Raw genomic sequence first — 12,959 nt, 5'->3', positions numbered from 1 at the left:
AAAAGGACTTTTACTCTATAATGTGCTTGAACCAGACAACCTCTTGGGAGCAAATATTTCTAAAAAAGTATCACAGTAATTAAAATTCACCCTTTTGAGGTTTAGCAAAGGTATGATGATTCTGATGTTTGAAGTCATCTTTTCTAAGTATAAAAGCATTGGGTATACTCAACAGTATTTCAAAGAAAATCAACTCTCCATTTCACTATTGAACTAGTCAGCCTAGATGGACCCTCTAAAATTACAGAGAATGAGTGTTGAGATATTATGGGGCATGTAAATGTATAATAATGTATTTGGATACAAGTTCAGTTTTGTTCAGGAAGTACATGATTAACTAAGATCCCTTGAAATCCTATACATACTTACTGAAGTTATTTAGAAAGCACAAAGGAAAACTCTATAAGTATTATATTTAAGTCTACTTAAAACTCCTTTTTGGGTCTGGTCATAGGTAGCTAATTTTACCTGTTGAGAAACATGAGAAAGTTGAGCTTCCTGTAGAGTGGTACCTTGTAAAGATGCTATTTGTGGAGATGTTGATGAATTGTTATTACTGCTTTTGGGCACCTCGTCCATAATCAACCTACAATATACCAAAAATACACAATATGCATAATTAGTAAAAAGAAATTGATACCTTTTTAAAGGATATCTTTATACATACATGATTCATCTATATTTACTTGTGAATTATAAATAGGATATGGTGTCAGGAATATCAATATAGGCAATCCAGGGATATAAACATGGCTGAATTGCACACACTGAAACCAATGGAACTTATAGAAATACAAGTACTTTAAAGCTATAAACTTATACTCATTTATATGGGAATAAAATCCACTGCACTCAGTAGGGTTGAAGTCTAAGTAAAAAGGATTAGGTACTTTTAACTTTTACTTCCATTGCTGCTGTAACTGTCTAAATTTTCAAAATATATAATGCATTTCCACTGAGCCAGGTGGACCAGTTTCCAGAATCTGAAGTAATTTTTATTTTAACCATTTATATTACAAAAGTATGTTCTAAAATATATAGAGTATCCCCACCACTTGATATTACAGGTAGTCCTTGTTTAATGATGCTAATTGGGACTGGAAACTTCATTGTTAAGCAAAGTGATCATAATTTGAAAAACCACGTGACTGCGCTGCTTAGTGATGGCAGTTCCAGTTGCTGTTGCTAAATGAGAACCGTGGGGGTTATTAAGTGAGGACCTCACGTAACCACGACTTTCGACTTCCTGCTGGCTTCCCCACTGACTTTGCTTGTGGGAAGCCAGCAGGGAAGGTTGTAAATTGTGATCACTGAGGGATACTGCGTTGTCATAATCGCAGTCCAGGCGCCAAATGTCTGAATCATCATGTGACCATGGGGACGCTGCACCAGCCGTAAGTACAAGGTCCAGTTGTAACTACCACTCATTCTGTTCAAGTTTGAACAGTCGCTGAATGAGTCGCTGAATGGGTGGTCATTAAACAAGGACCACCTGTATATTAAATCCTGTAAAACAGGAACAGACTGTGAGAAAAATCATGGCAGATATATGGGCAGATAGCATTGCAAAAAGGGTGCAGTTGTTGGGGACAGTTATGTCACCATGATGATAATGAAAGAAGAATGAAATGAATTGTGTTTTTATATTCACACATGTGCAATATATTTTATATTAATTTTCTTATATTAAATAAATATTAAACAGTATTTTAAATCAGAGAACTATGAGATTCCTATTTCATGCAAATACCATCCTATTTCTTCACTGCTTCTCTGAGGGTTTCAGCAAACTGAGATTATCTTCTCCCGTGCCTGCCAAGTTTTGTCTTTTTCCTCAAGAGAAGAGGAATGAGGTAAAGAAGTTAGCTCCTATCTTTGTATCTGCTGTATGCAACTGTCATGCATTCTTACACCTGCAGCACAGTTAAGTATTATTGCCTAGTCAACTGCACTACTGTATACAAAGAATTTAAATAAAAATACCTCCCAAGCATTCAAAGTTGATCTACCAGCTCTGAGCATGCTGCTACAAAATATTTCAACTAGTTGCAGGAGCTGTGCCTGACAAACTGAAAAATATATTTCTTTCAATGGAAATATGACTCACTGATTTTTCCCTGTTGAATTCAACCACAGGAGCTTAGTATTGAAAGTATGCTGAGTATAAGTCAACACTCAGAATCTTCCATTCTCAACAACAACAACGAAATTCTGCAATTGATATCAGATAGTGGACATAAAGTCACAGCTAACTATATACCACTACCCTATTTTCAGAACAACATTTTAAATTCCAATAATAGAATCATTCCATGGATATTATTTCCAAATTTTATACTTTGAAAATTTGCAAGGCTATAACAGCACACAAAAGAAATAATTATCCCCTCCTCTGCAAAAACAAACCAACCAACCCTAGGGGAAAGACCTCTAATATTCCTGTAAGGGATAATATAAGATAGACATACAGAAAAAAAAAATAACTTAAGCTGAAACAGGAAATGAATGTAGTGCATTCATAAAAGACATAAAAAGGATCCAGGTGAATATTTCCTGACTGGAGCTGAGCTGCTATTTAAAAGTGTTCCCAGAGAATATAAGGGATTATAACAAGGAAGTCTTCAACCTGAGATTGGCAGTATACAGAGCTTTTGTTCCAGTCAGATTTGGTGGTATTTCCTACAGATCAATGCAGCTGGGGTAATTTGAAATTTTAGCATAATTCATGTGAAGTTATATCAGAAAATAACTAGCTCCCAGTCTGTTTTCAGTCTTCTTTAATATTGAACAAACCTAGAGACTAGTGGTTTGCCTGTCAGCCCTAAGACTGCAAAAAAAAAAAAAAAAAAAAGCCACTCTCTCAGCTTCCCAGTGTGATTCAGCACAATTACTGTATATCCGTGCAAGATGCATGTTTGGAATAGACCATCAGGAGTTGATTTCCATGTATTCTTGATGTACTTGCAGTAATTAATCAAAGCTTTATGAACTTCAGCTCTCAGTGAAGGTAGACAAAAGTATAAAACCCTGCATTACTCCTTTTTTCCCTAGGTGAGGCTGGGAAACTCTACAGTAAGCTTGTGGTGTAGCTCTTATATTCCATGTGCAAGTTAGAAGGCTGTGCTGAAAGAGGATGACTTTGGGGAATGGATTGGAGTATCCTGAAAGAAGGTACAACAGGTACACTAAGCAGGATCACTTTGTATTACAGTATTTTGCTGCCAGCATTACTTGTACTTTTCTAATTCTGTAGTTTTCCAGTCTAGTGATCCTAAACAAGAGGTTCAGTCAAGTTGGACTTGCTTTTCTGAAAATCAGCTGGCCCATCATCCCAATTTCAATGTGTTGCTGCTAAAGAATACTGATAATGTTCCATAGAGTCCATTCTCTGCCCACACAATGAGACACAACATGCCTGGCCAGTACTCAGTAAGAACTTATAGTGAATTTATTCCAAGGTACAAAGTTCTTTGCAATAGGAGAAGATTCCATCACAGAAAAAAAAACACATGATGGGTTTCCTAAACAGTTTGAAAGCAACATATGTGCCCTTACTGTAAAGAGCAAATTCAAATTTTAAATTATTGTTCCCACCATTATTTACTAAAAGGATTTAAAAAACTAGTATAGTTTAACGGCTTGAAACTATATCACCCATCTCAAAGAACTTATAGTCTTCTCTAAAATGAGACATAAGTGTCAAGGAAAACTAACATCATTATAGCGTACTACAAAGAAGATTGTGTTTTAACCTTCTAAAATACAAATCCAGCTATCTTCTTTGCAGTACGCTATAATGATGTTAGTTTTCCATGACACTTTTGTCTCATTTTTTAGAAGACAGCTATATGATCTCATTGTTAACTCCTTGTATTGCTTTACTACCGATAAAAGGATAAACCATAGACTAGGTCAGAGCAGACTCCAGCCAATATATTACCTTGCATGTACAGTAATGTAATTACCATATATGTCTTACGTTCTGTCTTTTCAATAAATATTTTTGTCCAAGGAAAGAAATGTAAGAGGAGCCAAGAAAAAAAGAATAAGAAAAATAGTGCCACAACATTTTTACTGGGACTCAACTTTAGACATAGCCATCAAAGTAAAATAGAATGGCAGTTATAAAGAAATGTATTATGATTTTTATTTATATTTATATAGGCCCTTCCTTATGAATAATTTAAAAAGAGTCAAAGCTTTTAATTGGAGCCACATAGTGCAAGAAACAAATTTCCTTCCTTAACTAGTAAGAAAAGGAAAGCCCCAGCATACTCTGTTTTTCCACCAAACATTAAAAAAAAATCACCTGACATCAACATTAGTATTACTGTACATGAAATTTAGTGTGGCACAGACAGAGGTGTTATTTGTAAACAGCTTCAGAAGTAGATATTAATAAATTAAATAGCTAAATAAGTATTATTTGTAACTATAAAATGTAACATCTTTTACCATCCAAACACAGGGGTGTAAGATGTATCACTTAACCTGTAAATATTCTTGCAATTATTGTCATGACAATCTAATTAACAATAGTTTACTCTTTTTTTTTTTTGATTGACACCATACATTTCCTTCATGTATATTTTGGTACAACCAAACAAATTGGTAATATTTCTCACTATCAATCTCTTAAAATAAATCTAATTAATAATTAACAGTGTTTGCGTTTAGCAAGCATTGATTACTTCCGTCTTTATTGTTAAAGTCATATTAACTGTAAAAAGTCTTAACTCAGCATTCAAAAAATGATGTTGGCACTATGCAATCTTAATTCTTTCTGAGAGAATAGTCTGTAATAAGGGAACCATGACTAAAAAAGGCCCTAGTGGTGAGTTTCAGAGGGAATAATTGAAGAAAGGCCTGGAGTGATGATCGCAGAAGATGAATGGGCAGATAGAGAATAGGAATAACTATTATAGAGGTTCATAGCTTTAAAAAACTTTATAGGTTATACTCATAAAAACACATAGGTCAGCCAGTGCTGAGCATAATGGACTTATTTTAGAATAAATGTACATTAGATTGCACTGTGAATATGCTTTAATTACTTGTTTTTCCTAATAAAAAAATCTGTACAGCTATTTTGGGTCATTAGAAAAAACATCTGGAATATCTGTTACATAAATAAAAGTATTAAAAGTATGGTATGATTAAATAAGTAAAAGAAGCATCTAAATCAAATCTCAGACGAGTTTAGACTAATGAAAAAGTTTTCTAAACATTCTAAGAATATTTTCAGAAACTCCAGATCATTGCTACTGCTATTTTTCAATAACAATAAATAACAAAAGCATTCCTATGGAGCTTTTTATCTAATATTTTTCTCTTCTATATTATTATATATAGTCTTATATTCTATAAGATGTACGTATATGATGTATAGGAACAGAACATGTGTGCTTAAATTACAGTATCTGCATTTTAAATATTTCATTATCATCTGCTAAATAAAATTTAGACAATAACATATGTCTCCATTGACATGATTATCTCCACTTCTTAATTAAATGGAGATATAATGCAATAATAAAATCCTAGTTTCTTACTCTAGTCTAATATGTTATTTCAGATATTTTATTTCAGCACTATCCTTCAGAATATGTCTTTCAAAGCAATAAATTTATATTGAAACAATTTTTTCAATAACACTGGGGAATAATTTAATTTGTTCTAAGTCAACTATTAATATTATTAAATGCAAAATTATTCTCATCCTCAACATACAGATGATAGGAGAGAAGAAGTTTGATATAGCATGGCTTGATCCAAGACCATGTAGTGAATTTATCAGAGGATGAGAATTTGAAGACTGGACTTTCTGCTTTGTACCTTATCTACTTGGTTATTCTAGAAAGGTGGCAAAAAATACCACTGTCAGAAAATTATTGTCAGAAACAGCTAAAAAACAGCTATTTTTATTATTCTTTTGTATGTGGGGGCATCACTATTAAACTTATTCAGGGTTGCTAATTCTTTGGTGTTCTGGTAGAAAAATAGCATGGGGGAGATGAATGATTAAAACTAAAAACTTTAGATATTAAAGAATTATATAATGAATTGGAAAAATATACACCAACTTCTGGCCATTGCTGTTAAAATGGAAAGAAATAATCATTCAGTGCAGTTTCATAACTCTTATTAGCCAAAGGGCTAGTAAGCATTCAGAAAATAGCTTCCTCTTTTTATAGCACTTTGATATAATGAATAATTTGAATAATAAAATCTGTTATCCTTAGTCTACTTACATATTTAAGAAATCTAAAATACTGTTAATCCAGTATTAGCTGGCAATGCAAATGCTATTTTAGAAAGGTAAAAATGAATTAGAGTTCTTCAGTAGTTGTAGCACCTTAAAGAACACTTCTTTAAAAGGAGTAATTTATGCTAACTTTTATGTACATATCACAATAGATTTCACATCACATATGTGTTTTTACTGCATTTGAGTAATTGTGCCTAAGTACTATTTTGTTGCATAAGAAGATTAATTGATTGATTGATTGACTGATTATGCGCCATCAAGTTGTTGTTGATATTTAATGGCCACATAGATAGACTGTCTCCAGGATCCTTTGTCCCCAGCTTGATCTTTTAGTCTCTCACTAGTGCACCCATCACCACTGTAGTCAAGTCCATCCATTTTGTTGCAGGATGTCCTCTTTTCTTTCCTTCCATCTTTTCCAAAATTCTGCATCTAATTATGTTGATAATCTTTTTAGTTTTCCTATTAGTTTCCTATTTAACAATGGCAAAAATGTCTTTTTCTTCATTTTTCAATTTAAAAATTGGTTTAATCTTTGATCATGTATTATTTATTTTAACAGAGCTATATGCTGCTCCACTCATGACTGAGTAGTGTAAATGCTAATACAGTAATAAGATTTTAAAAATACACAAAAATACTAATCAAAATACCCTATGCACCAGTGAACAATTAAACTCTATAAGCACTCCCCCTGCAGGAGGGATCAATATCAAACACATCAGACCCGACCCCTCCAAAAAACTGCAAGGTGTTAATTGTTTTTCAGAAACACAAGAGCATTAGGGCGGATCTGATCTCTGGGGGAATGCTATTCCAGTGAAGGGAGGCAGATACTGAGAAGGGCCTATGCTGAAATCCGTACAGGTTACACTCCCTAGGGGTAGAGACCCAGATAAATTCTTATTTTCTAGATTCTAACAAACAAGCAAAAACTAATGAGAGTAAGTGGTCCAGAAGATACCCAGGTCCTAAGCCATGTCGATCTTTAAAGGTGACAATGAGAATCTTGAATTGTACTCAAAAACATACTGGTATCAGTGTTATTTGGGTAAACTGACTAGCACCCATAACTGCTAGAATCACTGCATTCTGGCCCAGCTAAAGTTTCCAGGTGGTCTTCAGGGGCAGCCCCACATAAAATACACTGCAATAGTCTAAGTGAGACGTGATCAAGGTACAAGTGACCCTGAACAGAGCATCCCATCCAGGAAAGGTCATAACTGACACACAAGGTGGAGCTGTGCAAAAGCACTCCTCACTACAGCTGCTACCTGCTCTTGATTACTGTTATTTATTAGTTTAACTAAAAATTAAATAGTAAAAAGCATATCAATAATTAATAAATACCGATTTGCTTTTTAGCATTCCTCTTTCTCATCTTAAAGCTACAATGAGCAAGAACTCCATCTGGATGCCTATCCAAGTGATTATACCTGTCCTGTACATCTTGTTCTTTCCCTCTAGTGAGGCTGAGTCATATTACCATTCAGCTCTAAATTCAGTATGCTTGCAGTTTCTAAATATCCATCCCCATCAAACCATGAAGAATCAGCAGTATTGTGAGTCAGCTTCACATAGGATACATGTACCTTGCTTGGTAAACTGCAAATCTCGCCAAGTATCAGTTATAATTTTATTATAGGCCTAAACTCAGAAATTCAGGAAGCCAAAAAAAATGGTAAAACATTCCCATGTTATAGCTGAGATAAACTGCTAATAACATTGTCTGCCATAATATACTAGCAAGTGATACAAAACTGTAGCTGTTAAAACACTAATGGGCCATTTTCAATTCAAGTTTCAGATTAAAATCTTGCATAGCCCAAGACTTCTTATTCCAATTCAGCACCTTCTGCTGATGCTCTTAATTCTGTATCCAGAACACTCTATGTAGCATGCTTCTTTTTTTAAAATTTCTATATTTCCCTTCTATATCTTTTTGCTTTATACTTCATTAATTTATTTAATTAAATTAAAATTAAATTAAAATTGTTATTCTGTAACAATGTAATATTAAGTGATCACTTCAAGCTTGAATAACTTCTCACTTTCCCATTTTTTCTTTCGATGCTTTTTGAAGTCTGTACGCTATTCTGTTCAGAATCTATTTTATTTGTTGAAATCTATTTAGTAAGCTTATAGATAATATTACAGCATACTAAACATAAGATTAATTTTAAATAAGGCATGATTAATCTTCTAAAAGATGTAATAGAGACTGCTGGGAAAAAACACCCTTTTATTTTAGAACATTGCCTCTTTAAAACACTGTATGCCAATATCTTAGTTTACATTTGATAGAAATAATGTAAGAACTTGCCTTTAAAATATCTACTTTATTTTGCACAAGAACTCCGGATCCCATCAACAGGAGCTAGGTGCAAAAAACTAGCAACTCAAGAAAGGGATAGAACTTCAGGAGACATCTATGCTCAGAATCAAAAAAAGGAGCTAATACAGAAATATACTATTTTTCCCTAAGTGTTTTAACCATTTGCATACATTGACAAACACTATTTCTTTACATTCATGTTTTAAGCACACTCATTTATTTTATTTATTTTATGACTTTGGATCCCACTTTTCAGTATTAAAAAAATCCTGTGCTACTCACAAAACACACACCCACACTGAAAAAAACCTGAGACTAAAAATAAACATCACAATTAAAGCAGTGGTTGTATTTTTTAACAAACCCTGCAAGTTATACTGAAGAATTCATTATACAGTTATGATATAAAGATTTAAAATAAAAAATTGCAATAATTTATGTAAACATTAAACAAAAGCCTGAAAAAATAAGCCTCCACCTGGCATCAAAAGCATATCAGTTGGTATCAAGGCAAGTCTCCTTGGGAAGAACTTCTGGGGGAAAAGATTCTGCAATCCTTCCTTCCCCATGTGAAATGTGTAGCAAAGTTTTTTTTTTTTTTTTTTTAATACAAGAGGAGTGTAACAGAGAAATCAATAGAGCCAGGTCAATTCCAGGGAGGACCTATTACAAGATAGACTACAAAAACAACACTATTGGTTGTCACCTATAGCTCAAGTCATTCAATTATTATTGAATATTATTCATAAGCTATAACCAATACTGGACAATGACACTGCACTTTCTCAGGCACTGGGTGGCAGGCCTGTACTTGCATACAGACAACCATCCAACTTGTAGCTGATTTTCACAGGTAATCAGAAACAGGGAAATGATACTAATGTGGTAACCAGACCCTGGAGCAAACCTAGATGTCTATTTTGCTCCCTCATTTATATCAACAGCACCATCACAGGTCCCAACAAATTCACACATAAGATTAGAGGTGCCTTCACACACTCTTCCTCCATCTATCAGCAATGCCCCTTTGAATCCTACGGAGGACAAACAGCCAAACTTTCCACAAAAGAATTAATGGTCACAGGTTTGACATTAGGACTCAAAAGAACAAATATCAACATTTCAATCCGAGAGGCCAGATTTTAATCTCCATTACAAATTTCAGAGTAACTCTTTCCGAAACAAAGAAAATTCACAGCACAACTGAGTGAGACTCTGCTGAACTCACATACATCAAAAGGTTTCAGGCTATCTCAAAGGTCCCAACAAACATAACGTACCACATTATCATTGTTATTGATAGGCATGTGTAATCTGTCCTACATGTCATCTGCATAACCACCATGTCTCCCTCCTCTTCACTCTCCCCCATCCTAATTTAAATTCTACGAGTCTAGGCACTCTATGCATCTGATGAAGTGAGTTGTAGTTCACAAAAGTATATACCTTTTAATAGAAAAAGCTCCTACGTGACCCTGAATTTTTGGCTACCACAGACTAACACAGCTCTCTTCCTACAGGATTTTAAGGTATGCAACATTGTAGATTCTGGCACTTGACGATCTGCTGGAAGTGGGGAATAAAGCCAGCGTCACGGAGTCTCGGAGAAGCTTGCCGACGACTTCTATGACATTCGTTGGCCCTAAAAAGTACTCCTATCTCCTGGCGTCGGCACATGTTAAGGTTGGCGGCGCCTGAAGCCAACGATTAGAGGAGGGTAAGGGGAATAAGCGGCCGACAGAGCCCAGCGAGGAGCGAGAGCTTAGGCAAGTTCTGTGTGGTTTTCTAGGCACCATAATCTTTCGGACTGATAAGCCACGGCAAGAAAGGAGGATGTCAGTGGGCGAGTCCTGGTGCTTGTGCAACAGCTGGGGACGAAGGTCTAAGCGCTCGTCGGTGTGAACACGGCGCATCGCTGGCTTCCCTCCCGCCAAATTCCAACCGCCTCCTAAGCCCACCAGCGTCTCGCGCCTTTTCAAACGCGCGTGCCCTGGAAGGGGTCGCCCAACGCCTAGCCGTCCCCGGACTTTGCTCAGCCGCTTCTCCCCCCCCTCGCCCGCTCTCCCTTCCTTCCTCTTCCCGCTCGCTGGTTCAGTCGCGTCCGATCTGCTTCGCGCTCTGATTGAGTTGCTTGGCCGTCGCGCCCGCTTTTACCTCAGAGGCTTCCCGGGCTTCGCCTCGGCTTCGCGTTGCCCAGAGGGAATCGCCCTAACGCCTCAAGAAACCGGAGCCACCGGTACTTGTCAGCATTTACCAAACTAGTCCCCGCCAGGGGGACGCTACCCTGCGGTTGCTCTTGGTGGGCGGGTTGTGACTATAGAGTGCGCCGGAGGCCAGTGCTAGAGTGTGCTACCGCCTGTGACAATAGAGTTTCTCCTTTCACTTAGTCTACAGTAGCCACAGCGGGGAACCAGAGAGTTGCACGCCTGTGGATGCTAGAGTGGCAAAGCAATGGATGTTCTTGGGGCCTTTCGAGTTAAGAACGCAAGCCGTTTAACATACTTTCGTAGCTTACGTTTCTGGTCTGCGCCTGTTTATTGTTGGCAAACTCCCACTAATTTTAGCAGGGGAACGCACATAGGATCGCGTCCCAATGCTACCTAAGTGTACTCAGAAGCGGCTTCAAATAAGCAACTTTAGGATTGCAATCTTGGTTTGTGTCGCACAAGAGCAGAGCATTAGGTAAAATAACTTTGTTTCTATTCATATTTACAAACACAATGGCCAAGCGAAGAATAAAACAGTTCAACTACAGGTGTGTTTAAAAACAGCTTGGCTGACTCAACATCCAGAGTTCTGAATTCGGGTTGCGAATTTAAAGTTGAGAGCTGATAATGCACATCCTCCCCTCATGCAAAGGGAAGGGGTGAAAGGAAGAAAAGTTTGGACCTCAAAATCTGTTCCTCCTTTCGTCTTGAATTCAGAGATTTTATATTTTCACCAGAAATTACTGAAGGGAGGGGTTTTTTGGGCTGGATATAAATTTGAAATTTTGGTAACATCTTGTGCATGCTCTCATAAAACACCTACCTGTTCACCAATTAACCTCTATGGTGAGTGTGGCTAGTAAAAAACCTGATTTGCCAGAAGGCAATCGAGTGACAAAACCTCAGCTTACAAGAACTGAAACAGTTCCTGATCATTGCGGTGAAATGTCCTTTAGATCAGGAAGAATTGGAAGGAATTGAATAACAAACTGGTGAGGTTGCTTACCACCACCTCTTATTAACCAAAGTTATCTTGGCATTTCTTCTCTTCAAGTCACTATTTCTATACTCTGTGGTATTTATGTGGGCTTTAGCTGCATTTTTGTAAATATACTAGAGGCTGGTATAATTGTTTTACAAAATGCCTATTAACTATAGAATTTTTACCAACTAAAATACCTACTTTGCCTTATTAGAGGTAAAGGAAAGAATCATAGCCTTAATTAGTTTCCATAAGATGGTATACAGTATGAAGCAATTCAAATTCAAGATCTTGCATGTACTGTATCCCCCTTGCCAGATGTTTCAAGAATACCATATTACTTTACAACAGAGTATCTCTGAAGCACATTGCCCCCAAAGTACAGTTTCAGTAGTGATGCTATTCCCCACATTCTAGGGTAGTGATTTTGTCTATTGCCAGCTGTGATAGAAATCTCAATGCACTTTGTGGTCATGAATGCTTTTGTTGGGATATGGGATCTGGTCTGCAAAATTCCAGCAGGCCACTAGATGGTCACAAATTCTTGAACAATTCCTATGATTGTCTGAGGTCTAGGCTGAGTGATAGAAATTTCTGATTTTCTTCGGAGCCCTTTGCATATGCCAGAGGACTTGCTCTGCAGGAGTGTGGAAGAACTAAGTGAGCACAAATGAGAACAAATATTAATAGACCCTTGTCTGTAGTAAGTCTCTAAAAGACTCAGAACACAAACCTGGTTACCTTTAGGACACAGTTAAATACTTGAATGTTTGTAGAACAGATCATCCAAAGGTTTTCTTACTTAAAAGACTGGCATTTGGCAAAAGCAAGTCTTTCTGTGGCTCTTTTACGGGTATGCCTTTGCTGAAATTTACAATACAGGAATACATTTAAGGAAAAATTTAATCTAGATGTTGTCCTAATGTAGATCCTGTTTATCTCTATGTGCCTGTTGATGGCTGCCTTGTCTGAATACCAAGCTTCCAAGAATTCTCTTGCATTTTTGGATTTACTTGGTTGAAAATGCTGACAGTTTCCCAGTTAAAACTATGGTTAAGTCTGTCCATGTGTTGTGAGATTAAGGAATTTTCATTATGTCTTCTGACTGCTAGTTGGTGCTCGTGGATGCACCAAAACCAGCATCTACATACTATTCAAGAGAGAAAA

General features: G+C 36.4%; 1 protein-coding gene across 3 annotated transcripts in view; it reads right to left on the bottom strand.

Annotated features, from left to right (window-relative positions):
* The window catches only part of ATF1 (activating transcription factor 1), a 33,291-nt gene extending 22,321 nt beyond the window's left edge, over nt 1-10,970 (bottom strand). For 2 of the 3 annotated variants that reach the window (XM_088138187.1, XM_088138189.1), the window contains exons 1-2: nt 10,758-10,970; nt 469-586 (exon numbers count right to left, since the gene is read on the bottom strand). In XM_088138187.1, coding sequence (XP_087994313.1) covers nt 469-579 — 111 coding nt within the window. In that variant the 5' untranslated portion in view covers nt 580-586; nt 10,758-10,970. The remainder of the gene's footprint in view (nt 1-468; nt 587-10,757) is intronic. The other variant, XM_088138188.1, reaches the window with a different exon arrangement.
* Nucleotides 10,971-12,959: the final 1,989 nt, after the last annotated feature.

Source organism: Python bivittatus, unplaced genomic scaffold (assembly GCF_059951505.1).
Source record: "Python bivittatus isolate LINGU-HERP-01145 unplaced genomic scaffold, Pbiv_v1 ctg000220_np1212, whole genome shotgun sequence".
Taxonomy (NCBI): domain Eukaryota; kingdom Metazoa; phylum Chordata; class Lepidosauria; order Squamata; family Pythonidae; genus Python; species Python bivittatus.
Note: the sequence above shows the minus strand (reverse complement) of the source record. Positions and strands in the feature narration are given on the sequence as shown.